General features: G+C 35.8%; 2 protein-coding genes across 3 annotated transcripts; one reads left to right on the forward strand and one right to left on the reverse strand.

Annotated features, from left to right (window-relative positions):
* The first annotated feature begins 3,813 nt into the window (after positions 1–3,813).
* On the forward strand, positions 3,814–8,231 carry LOC114419274 (ankyrin repeat-containing protein At2g01680-like). Of its 2 annotated transcripts, none has more exons than XM_028384911.1 (3): positions 3,814–4,353; positions 5,432–5,841; positions 7,040–8,231. In XM_028384911.1, exons 1-3 carry the CDS (start codon positions 4,056–4,058, stop codon positions 7,907–7,909), a joined length of 1,578 nt encoding a protein of 525 aa, XP_028240712.1. In that variant the 5' UTR covers positions 3,814–4,055; the 3' UTR covers positions 7,910–8,231. The 2 variants fall into 2 exon arrangements, with proteins under 2 accessions (XP_028240712.1, XP_028240713.1); XM_028384912.1 differs by having other exon boundaries at positions 4,213–4,353; positions 4,699–5,841.
* Positions 8,232–8,627: 396 nt separating this feature from the next.
* On the reverse strand, positions 8,628–11,348 carry LOC114419276. The gene is made up of 2 exons (XM_028384915.1): positions 9,232–11,348; positions 8,628–9,119 (listed from the first exon to the last, which is right to left on the reverse strand). The coding sequence occupies exon 1, from the start codon at positions 10,958–10,960 to the stop codon at positions 9,590–9,592; it is 1,371 nt and encodes a 456-aa protein (XP_028240716.1). The 5' UTR covers positions 10,961–11,348; the 3' UTR covers positions 8,628–9,119; positions 9,232–9,589.
* Between the last annotated feature and the right edge of the window lie 396 nt (positions 11,349–11,744).

Below are 11,744 nucleotides of genomic sequence, written 5' to 3' on the forward strand. Positions count from 1 at the left end.
ACACCAAAGAATGTGGTTGTGATCCAGGATGCATCTAAAACACTTAATTTAAGAGTTTTTATTGGATTATAAATGGCTCATCTCTTAAGCCACAAGATGTGGTGACCCTAGTTGCAATCCTGCATGAGGTTTATCATCCTAGTAAGTAATCTTCCACAGATAAGGAGCTTTTAAGATTAATTTTTTTTATGGGATTGTCTAACTTATCATTAGTAAAAATGAGCCATCATAAATGATTGGTGCAATTAATATCTTAAAGTATATAAGAGAATTGCACCAATCATCTCTGTTGAAATTGTTTAACCCCATTTTTACATGGAGTAAGTTACACAACCCCTTTTGATATTTCAGAAGTTTAATTATTTATCCCCACGAAAAAGAAAAGAAAGTAAAAAAAATAAAAATAAAAATCACAGATTAATCAATGGTCGAGCAACCTCCGACAAGGTTTTTTGAAGCAGTAGAGGGCAGTATTACTTGGAAAAACAACAGATGTAAATTCCATATATAACCATAGTTTGGTTCCTATTTAGACTATGTTTCGTCTGTCTGAGGAACCATTTATATGGTTTTTACTTATATACTCAGTACCTCTGGTACTTCTTTTACAATTATATATATACATATATTTTGTCGATAAAAAAAATAGTGTTTGAGTAATTCAGGATGAATAACATTGTAACCCTTTTCAGAAACATATTCATTTTACTAAGGAGTTGATTCATTCCAGGTGTGGGATGCTTTCCCAACATCTAATTTCTTTGTTTTCTTTATATATTCTTATGTACCACCCTTAAAACAAAATCAAATTATGTGTACAAGCATTATCGGCATATATATCTCAGAAGGCAATTGCAGCCACTAAACAACAATGAAACAAATGGATGACAGTGACACACAAATTAGGTCATGGAAAATAAAATCTATACAAATTACAGCAAATAACAAATATCCATGGATATCATTCAAATTAAAACATGATGGAAAACAGATAACACATAGGTACTTACAGTGAGCTTAGTAAGTCCCTGAATTGGTTCCAAAATGAGCGAGGCTTCAGCTACTGAACTAAAAAGGATGGTATCAAATAACAATAACCTGGACAAACTTTACCATATAACATAAGTCAAAATTAGTTCTCAAATTATTTTACCTTAAAATTTAGCTATATCTCCACATAAATCACAAATACAAATCAAAGCAAATTATGAACTCAACAAAAATAAGGTGACCAATTACTTGTGTTCCTTTCAAAAGCAGGATAAGAAGAAAAACGAATATGATGTCGTGTTTTATTCTTGTGATTAGCCATTATATTTCACCCACTGCTTCAAAATTTAACGAGGTTTTGTAGGAATTGAGTAAGTAGTCCTTAACAATTGCATGAATAAATGATTTTGTTTTTTGGTATATCAGAAGGATAACAAGAAAACAAGAAAGACCAAGATGTGAAAAAACAGCCACTAGCAGAGGTCCCTACTGAGGAGGAGGCTGAATGAAACGAATAACAAAATCATAGCAGACAACAACAGAAACCTTTCAAGTGTGAAAAAAAAATTATAAACTACACTGTTATAAACATTACCTATAATGTGGCTCAGCTTCATCGGAATGTGTTGCGGAGTAGTAGAAGACCCACAACCACTGTTGAGATGCCCTGAGAAGAGACGAAACTGAATGAATGAACATTCCATCAACCAATGCAAATGCAGGTATAAACATTACCTAAATGCGGCCTCAGTGTTGACGGAGGTTACGACAATGAGAGAAGGGGTTGCTAGCAAATGAGGGGGTGCATAGTGAGGTAGGGCACAAAAGAACGGGGTTACGACAAAGGAGAAAGGGGCGCGTAGTGTCTGATTGTAGGCGCCAAAGAGAGAGAATTAAACCAATAACGATACAAAGACGGGTCTCTGAACAGGACCGTCTTTGTATGGTAGCGAGGAAAATCACTTGTCCGCCACGTGAAACCAGCAGTAAGGATACAAAGACGGGTCTCTGCCTAGGACTGTCTTTGTATCCTAGCAAGGAAAATGACGTGTATGCCACGTGCAACGAGCAGTAAGGATACAAAGACGGGTCTCAGTCAAGACCGTCTTTGTCTCGCAACCACGAAAATCACATGACAGCCACGTGTTAAAGCACACCATACAAAGACGGGTCTCTGCACACAACCGTCTTTGTATCATAGCGACGAAAATCACGTGTCCGCCACGTGCAACCAGCAGTAAGGATACAAAGACGGGTATCCGTCAAGACCGTCTTTGTATCGTAATGACCAAAATCACGTGTCCGCCACGTGAAACCACTAAGGATACAAATAGGGTCCTGTGTACACAACCGTCGTTGTATCATAATCACATAATTACACATTGCCATTGAGTCTGCAGTCTACGACGGGCATGCGGAAACGACGTGGTTCGCTCCCTCTTAATTACGAATCTGCCACCGCCGCACATTCTACGATAGTTCGATACAACCGTCGTTGAACCACCGATGTAAAAAGCGCATTTTTTAGTAGTGATGGTAATTTTTTATTTTTATATAATGAATAAATAATTTTAATTTAAATTAAATCATAATTAAATACTATAATATATATATATATATATATATATATATTTAAATGTATAAACTAGATTTTAATTAGATTTATAATGAACAATTTAAAATTTGATAAAGATTATTTTTAATTATTGATTATTGATAATTAAAAAAAATTAAAATTTAATTTCAAAAAAAGAGATAAAAGAGAATAGAGTGAAAGGTTTAGACGATTAAAAATTTCAAGTATATGGATAAAGAAAAAAAATATAGATTAAAATGATTAAGAGCGATAATTTTATATAATTGTAGGATAGTGGTTAAAATGTACTTTAAAAAAAGGAAAAATATAAAATATTCAATTAAGATAGTTAAAATAATAAAATTATAAATAAATTTGTAGGGTGAATATTCATATTACAAATTATTTATACTTATACATATATGTTATTATTTTTACAAATGTTAAAATTTTAGTTCAGAAACTAGTGCCTAACGTGGATCAGTCGTTGCTAACGTGGCATTGCATATGGAAATTGAACTATCATTTCATTTATTACATCATCACCTATTAACATATATGTTAATGTCACCTTGCAAGATTTCTAGGATTAAAAGTGTCATTAAATCTATAATATATTGTTGAAAATAAAATTGCATATAAATAACCCTCTCTCTATATATAGTTTGAGAGGTTCATTTTTATTAGATTGAAATAAATAAATATTTACTAATAAATTTAATAAATTTAATTATCAATGATGAAAATCAAAATACATGTATATACCATGTGACTTATAGCGTGACATTAATTTTAAACATATATAGTCAACTCGTAGTAAAATTGATTTATATGTAGGAAAAAAAAGTTTAAAAAAAAACCCACCAACCTCAAAGCCCGAGATGGGGGTGACCTCCAAGAGAATTTCTAAATTGAAGGAGAAAGTGGCATACTAATTGTACCCCAACTCTAGACTTAAAACGTTAGACCCTACAATTAACTTCTAAGAACATGGACTCAACGAGCTTAATTAGCCATTAAGCAAGTGCAATTTTGATAAAGAGATAACCCATAACCGACCAGGACAAGGAACAGCCACTGTAGCTTACGATAATGGAGGGGTGGAATATGCTTACATAAATAAAACAAACAATACTTAAATAGTAATAAATACCCTCATCACCCTCACACCCACATGGATTTTCTGTGCAACACGACCCCACCATCCTAAAACAAACAAATAAATACTTAATAATAATAACGCGTGTCTTATGCAACCTTGTCATCAACTTCACTTCTTCCACTTAGATACTCCCTCTTCTCTTCTATTCATTCACATGTTCTTCTCTATCTTTTCTGGTTTGGAACCAAAACACAAACACAAGAAATAATAAAACTAATAAACACAACACAACATATCAAGCATTGAGTGCAATTGTAAACAACACAACACAACCAAGGTTGAAGAGAAGTGAAAGTTGAATCCTGTGTGGCGCAGGAGAAGGAGGGTATGGACTCAAACTCAAAGGCTATGTGCTTCGTAACCCACCAAGCCATCTTCAACGCGGTTCGATGTGGGGACCTTGAAGGGCTCAAGCAGCAGCTGAAAAACAAGGGTGCTGAGGGGGTTTCTGAGGTCATGTCTATGCAGAACGATGCAGGGGAAACCATTTTGTACATAGCTGCTGAGATTGGTCTTCGTGAGGTGTTCAGCTTCTTGCTTGGTTTATGTGACATGGAGGTGCTGAAGATCAGGGCCAAATCGGATTTGAACCCCTTGCACGTTGCAGCCAAAGGTGGCCATTTCGGTAGGTTTTGTTTCATTGATTTTTTGGTTCTTTAGTTTCATTTTTTCTTCTTTTTGACTCTTCAATTGGGTATCTGTACATTTCTTGGGGTTGGTTATGGCTTATGGGTTCTGCTATTGATGGATTGTTAAATCTAATTCACTATAAAACCCATTTTAAAAAAAAAAATGAGATTGATAGTTTTGGTTGATGGTATATATGTATTTAGCTTCCTTGGCTTCACACCTTTTGAACTTAAAGGGAATTGAAAAGACTAGAAATCTTTTCACTTATTTTTTAGATAAATCTGTGACATCACTCTAATCCCTATGATAGCACTAATTCCCAAGAATCACTTTTGATTAGGGAAATATTTTCTGATCAAGCATGGAAAGCCAGCATTCCAATGTAAAGACTCCCGGGGTTGAAAAAGCAATACTTCAGGCAAATGCTCCGAAGAGGTTTTGCCAGAAATTACATAAACCAAAATGAGGGAAACTCATTCTCAAATGTTCCAAATTTGAGTTTTCAAGAATTTGGGTTTATTTTTTCAATCTTAATATTTAAGTATTAAACTTCATGGAAAACACCTTAAAGACCTCAATATTCCACCTTCTTGGTGACATTTTTCTTTCCATTCTTTCTTTTTTCAACACATTATCAGTTAGAAGGATCAAATATTCTACTTGAACCATCAATTGCTATAGCCTGCAGATGTGCCTTATTTGATGTTGATTTTATTTTCTCTATTGGGTATGCTTTTAAATTGATCAAGTTAGTCATGCATGTCATAGGTCAAATGATAACACATCTTTTAAAATTTCAGGATAATAGTTGTAGTTTGTTTACTAAGTATGTGACACTATTGAACTCCTGGCTACAATTTCTGTTATAGTATTTATAGGTCCTAAAGTGGCAAAGACCAATGTTAGGAGGTCTCCTCTTTGACAGAGATTAAGGGTACTGAGGAAAACAAAATGAAAAGCAAAAATCAAGACATAGGGAGAATTATTACATTGCAATTATATCATACTTCACTGCTATACTGATGATAATAAGGATTTGAATCCTGATATGTTTGATTGTCAATCTTTGTCAGATATTGTAAGGGAAATTTTGAGTACTTGGCCTGAGGTTTGTAAGTTATGCAACTCCTCTAACACTAGTCCCTTATATTTCGCTGCTGTCCAAGATCATTTGGATGTAGTGAACGCAATATTGGATGTTGATGTGAGTTCAATGATGATAGTAAGGAAAAATGGCAAAACTGCATTGCACAATGCTGCAAGGTATGGCATCCTTCGCATTGTAAAAGCACTGATTGCCCGGGATCCCGGAATAGTCTGCATCAAAGATAGAAAGGGTCAAACTGCACTGCATATGGCTGTGAAAGGACAAAGTACTTCAGTGGTGGAGGAGATATTACAAGCTGACCTTACGATATTGAATGAACGAGATAAGAAGGGTAACACAGCTCTTCACATGGCTACCAGGAAATGCCGTCCACAGGTCAATAGAACCATAGTTGATTTCTTTTATTCTGTGTTTGCTTCAGTTTTAGTATAAACTGGTCCATCCAATCTTTCATGATGCTGTGATTACGTTAGCTTCTTAGTTTTCTTGGCCATTAACAGTATGAGGTGGCAGTTCACTCTTGCAAAGTATCCTGTATAAGCATCTATTCTTGCATTTGCTCAATATTTGTGAACATAAACACTCGACTTGACTACTCAAAAAAAAATATCACTCATCATGACTTAGCTCATTCTAATATGTCTTTTCAGAAACTTAGTTTCAGCCTTGTTTGAGTGGTTTAATGAATAAGAATGATAGTGAGTTTTGTTAAGAAATTTGTTTCAACTGTATGCAAATGATGACATGGGCTGAAAGTAGTGTGAGAGTTCACCTGTTCAGATGTGATTAAAATGTTAACTTATAGACAGTGTCTTTGTCCTCTCCCCCTCTCCCCACTGGTTTTAAGGGTACAGGGTTCTACTTCTACTGTATAGCTATGGTTCATTCTCTAACAATGCATTTTTCAAACCGCAAAATACCTAAATCTTATAATCAAAATTTGTTATACCCTTCAAAGATACTATTGGTGCTTCAGCTAGCAATAGTAGGACATATTTTCTTCATGCCCTGAACTCAGTTGTGTAAATAATAACATGCCGCAGAATCCAATTCAAGGAGAAGCAATTCAAACATCTATTAATCAACTTTGGTCACAGATGACCTAGCAAGGGATTTTAATCCTGTGATTTTGTATGCTAGTAAAATAGTAACAATAAAATACCACCACCCCACTGCCAATCTTGGATTTTGAGGAATGGGCTATGTAACTTTAACTCATTGTTTATCTCCAAACTGTCTTCGTTCATGTTTGGTTCAATGTTATGTTTAAGGCTTTTGGCCGCAAGTCAAACAGAACTTAGAATCTGTAACTACTGCCTCATTTATCTGTAGTTGATGCAATTTTGTTAGATAACGTGTGTACATGACACAAAACCAAACACACAGTTCATGTGATATAAGATGAGGTTCATTCACACACATATTTGATATCCTGCTATAGTAAACAAAATGCATGTGCTTGTTTTTTCCTCTCAGAATTGAGGCCTGCCTTTCTTGCTATTAGAATAAGTATATTACTCTAATACTTCAATGAATTTTTCCTGCCTCCACTGATACATGGTTCTTATTTCAGATAGTGAGCCTTTTGTTAACCTACACAGCTCTGAATGTCAATGCCATCAATAATCAGAAGGAAACAGCCTTGGATTTGGCAGATAAACTGCGATATGGAGATTCAGCTTTGGAAATCAAGGAGGCCCTTACAGAATGTGGTGCCAAGCATGCCAGGCATATTGGGAAAGTGGATGAAACCATGGAACTAAAAAGAGCTGTGAGTGATATAAGGCATGAGGTGCAGTCACAGCTCATACAGAATGAAAAAACTCGCAAAAGAGTTTCCGGTATTGCTAAGGAATTGAAGAAAATTCATAGAGAGGCAGTTCAAAACACCATCAATTCTGTCACAGTGGTAGCTGTCCTATTTGGGTCAATAGCTTTCATGGCCTTATTCAGTCTACCTGGTCAATACCGAAAGAAGCAACCAGACGCTGGGGAAGCAAATATAGCCAATGATGCCGCCTTCAGTGCTTTCTGCCTTTTGAATGCTACAGCTCTTTTCCTTTCACTTGCAGTTGTTGTTGCTCAAATCACTTTGGTGGCTTGGGATACAAGGTCTCAAAGGCAGGTTGTGTCAGTGATTAACAAGCTAATGTGGGCTGCTTGTGCCTGCACTTGTGGTACTTTTCTTGCTATATCATTCGTGGTTGTTGGAGATGAAACATGGCTGGCTATTAGTGTCACACTTTTGGGGGCACCAATTCTACTTGGTACTCTAGCATACTTGTGCTACTTTGTTTTTAGGCGACGCTTTGGACACTGCAGTGATTCCCAGAGATTAGTCAAGAGACCAAGTGGAAGCAAATCATTCTCATGGTCTTACTCAGTTAACATATCAGATGTGGATGATTATGATTCTGATCCTATGAAGATATATGCTCTATAAGTGAGTATGTCAACTTGAACCGGTATCCTGCCACCTTAATGGAAAGTGAAATGTTCACTCACTTGGATTCAGCTGCTTAAATTCCAGTTGACTAGTTAGTTTTACACAAGAGAATCGGTTGAGTAAGCTAATACATGTGACTGATAATCAGAATTCGGATGTAGATTTTTGTACATAGTTAAAAAAATATAGAAAGGAAGTCCTGTTAAAGCTTATATCTAGCACTGGATTTTTTGAAAGAAAAAAAAATCCGCTCCATGATTTGGTTGGGGTTGGACTTTAATTTGTTGACTAATGATATATTAAGCATAATTGAGAGGCATTTGTCTGCTATTAAGTTGAGATGGAAAAAAATGGAGTTATATAACTTTTGATTCCTATAAAATAGGTTTTTTTTTAGTTCTTTAAAGATTTTGTTTTTGTTTTAGTTCCTACAAATTTTAAAAAAAATTGTTTGTCTCTGCTATTTATTGAGCAAAGTTGGCAATCCATTGACTATCATGTCATCAACAAGGAGTCTCATAAGGAATTCACGTATAATTTTCTTTTTATAAATTGTGTTTCTAAATCCCTTGCCAACTAATGTGACATCATCAATTCTTTTAAATAGATAAGGATTTAAAAACATAATTTACCAAAAAAACACATACATGAGTGTCCTGTTAAATTCTTTTATGACATGACAAGTCAATATCATATCATCAGTTAACGCTATTTAAGCCAAAAATTATTTGGTGTCTTAAAATATTGCTTGACAAGAAAACTATCACTGCATTTTCCAAAGTTACTTTCCATTTTGAATCATGATCTCCAATACAGCACTTTCTGGTTGGTAGAGGGTTAGATGGCTGTTCATTTTGTGGAGGAGTGATGAGTTTCGGCTTGGGGACAACTAGGGTAGAGATACACATGACTATGACTACAAAAGCAGACCAATGTTAAAGTTCCATAAGGATACTGATTAGTTGAACATACCCTTTTGGTGGATTATCGCTTTCTCTATAATATGCTAATGGGGAATTGAAAGGTAAAGAGAAATGTTCCATCATTAACTAACTTTACATTTTTTGCATGAACATTATCACAAAGATAACATCATTTAAATTTCATCTCTTGCATTATATCTTTGCTTCAATTGTTGGTTGTATTTGACAAACACCAAATCATGCAACCTCTTGTGCTCAAGCCTATTTCTTTTTTTGGAATGAATCTACAACATAACAAATAAATGTTGATTTCAATCTCAAATATACTCCAAATAAAACTTGATCATCAAAATTAAATAAAATTAAAAAGTATAGCTAGAGTTTTGTCACAATTACTTGCTCAAACACACTTCAATTTCTTTTACATCCTGAAGCACTGCAAGTCAAACTCAAAATTTTAATAGCTAGCTTTTGCAAATTTGGAGTTTGTGACCCAAACATTTGCCACCAATATGCTGCAATACCAATTACCAACCAAGAGCATAACTTCAAAGTTAGAATTCTGAATTATAACACTAATACATAAAAAAATAGTATGGTATTTGTATTTGTCATATGGTAAAAGTTTCTTACTAGGAGAATGAGTTTTCTTTTGAGTCATTGCAAAGTTAGAACCAAAGTGTTCAGCACCAATCTTGTAAAGATGCAACTCGGTTAGAATTTTTTGTTGCACATCAAATTGTGGAATCAACTTCTAAATGCACTCAAACAAACCATTGGTGACCTCAAAATCAAACTCCAAGTCAGTGTTGTCATAAAAGAACTCTGGATTTAAGAAGTGGGCAGCTGCATGCAATGGCTTATGAAGCTGACAATTCCATCTTTTATCAATGATTGCAAACACATCTTTGTACTTGCTTTCATTGCTGTTAAAAAACATGATAATTGTTTCTTTTGCCTTGTCCATTGCTTCATAAATATAGCCCATGGCTGGTTTCTTTTCACCATCCACAAGACGAAGCACTTTCACAAGTGGAGCCATGACTTTAAGAATGTAAACCACACTATTCCAAAAAGAAGGCATGAGAACTACCTTTGCAGCTTCTTTTCCCTTAGGCTCCTTAGATAGCTTGTTCAAGGTCCATTCATCAGAAGTAAACATCTTTCTAATATTTGCTTTCTCTTTGTGGAGCCTTTCCAAGGTTAGATAAGAAGTGGCAAGTCTAGTAATAGCATGTCTCACCAATTCCCTCTTGTTTGTAAAATTTCTCGACAAACTTAAGGTATTAGAATGGGCATAGATAAATCCAACTAGATTAATTGCCCTTCTAATTGTCTTCCTTATCAAGGGAAGCTTCCCAATATCTTCAAGCATCAAATCAATACAATGAGCTGCACAAGGAGTCAAATAAATATGTTTCCTTTTCTCCTCCAACAACTTACCCGCTAAAACATAGTTGCTCCCATTATCGGTTACAACTTGAACAACATTCTCTTCTCCAACTTCCTCCACAATGGCATCAAGCAACTCAAAAAGCTTTTCACCTGTCTTTACAAAATCAGAGCCATCAACAAACTTCAAAAACATGGTACCAGCTTGAGAGTTAATCAAAAAATTAATGATGCATCTTTGTTTCCGATCAGTCCATGCATCAGACATAATAGTACAACCATACTTGACCCATTGCTCCCTATGGCCTTTCATCAAATTTTCAGTATATTCAACTTCCTTCTTGAGAAGTGGAACTCTAATGTCATGATAGCTAGGAATGGGTAAATGTGGCCCATATTGACCAATGGCTGCAACCATATTCTCAAAGTTTTTCAATTTAATGAGGTTGAATGACAAACCTGCTTGATACCAAAAGTGAGCAATATGTTGATGCACCTTCAATACTTCATTCTTATCCATTGACTCTCTAATGTTCATTTGCCTCAACATCTCCATTTTTCTCCGACTGATTGCATTTTCTGGATTTTTACAAAATTTGTCCATTGGTCCTTTTTTAGTTTCACACTTTGTCTTTGCACTTGCAGCAGCATTACAAGAGTCCGCAAACTCATCTTCTTCACTTCCACCACATCCAATTGGTTCACCAAATTCAAAATCTCTTATATTTGCCATATTACCACTGCCAGAAGTACTGTAAGTGGTCTCATTTTTTTGGTAGTCATATATTCCTTCAACTCTTCGACTACATTTGGTGGAGTTTTCTTGCAAGCTGCAACGCTACCCGACTTCCCAATCAGGTGTTGTTTAGCTCTGGTTATTCCTCCCTTTGTGATTTTTCCATAGAAATTACAAACAATGGTGTTTGTATCTCCTTCCACCAGTGAATGACAATATTTCCAGCCTGGGTCTGCCTTATTTTTTCTCGTTGCACTTGCAGTAGCAGCATCGAATGATGGTTCAGCCATTTAAAAGAGGATTGAACAAAAAAAATAAAAATTGTGGTGTCAAATAGAAAAAAAAATTAAAAATGGGACTGTCGAAAGTAAAAAGAGGGTGTCAAATAGAAAAATGGAAAAAAAGTTGCAAACAGTAAAAAGGGGTGTCAAGCAGCAAAAACAAAACCAAAAAAAAAAAAAAGCTTTGCCCACCAGTATAAGTCGCGGTTCTGCATGTGGGTTGGGGTCGTCTTCTCCGTTCGCGTTGTTGTCGTTCACGCCGTGCTCGTCTCCGCCGTTCACGCCGTGGGTCGTCGCTGTTGGCTGCTGTGTGCAGCGGGTCACGCGTGGCTGCTGTCGTGGCTGGTTGCAGGGGTTGTGGCTGGGTTCCGAGGTCGCGCTGTGTGTTGGAGCTTCGAGGGGTTGCAGCTGCGTTCTGAAAGGTAGGGAGGGGTCGTGGTTTTCATTAAGTTACCGGGTAGGGTTGGGTCGGGTCAACTCAACTCCTACCGCGGACAAAA

Source organism: Glycine soja, chromosome 7 (genome assembly GCF_004193775.1).
Source record: "Glycine soja cultivar W05 chromosome 7, ASM419377v2, whole genome shotgun sequence".
NCBI lineage: Eukaryota > Viridiplantae > Streptophyta > Magnoliopsida > Fabales > Fabaceae > Glycine > Glycine soja.

Coding starts and splice junctions, on each gene's coding strand:
- LOC114419274 (XM_028384911.1), top strand. CDS start 4,056: ATGGACTCAAACTCAAAGGCTATGTGCTTCGTAACCCACCAAGCCATC. Junction 4,354..5,431: donor AGCCAAAGGTGGCCATTTCG/GTAGGTTTTGTT, acceptor AATCTTTGTCAG/ATATTGTAAGGGAAATTTTG. Junction 5,842..7,039: donor CCAGGAAATGCCGTCCACAG/GTCAATAGAACC, acceptor TTCTTATTTCAG/ATAGTGAGCCTTTTGTTAAC.
- LOC114419276 (XM_028384915.1), bottom strand. CDS start 10,960: ATGGCAAATATAAGAGATTTTGAATTTGGTGAACCAATTGGATGTGGT.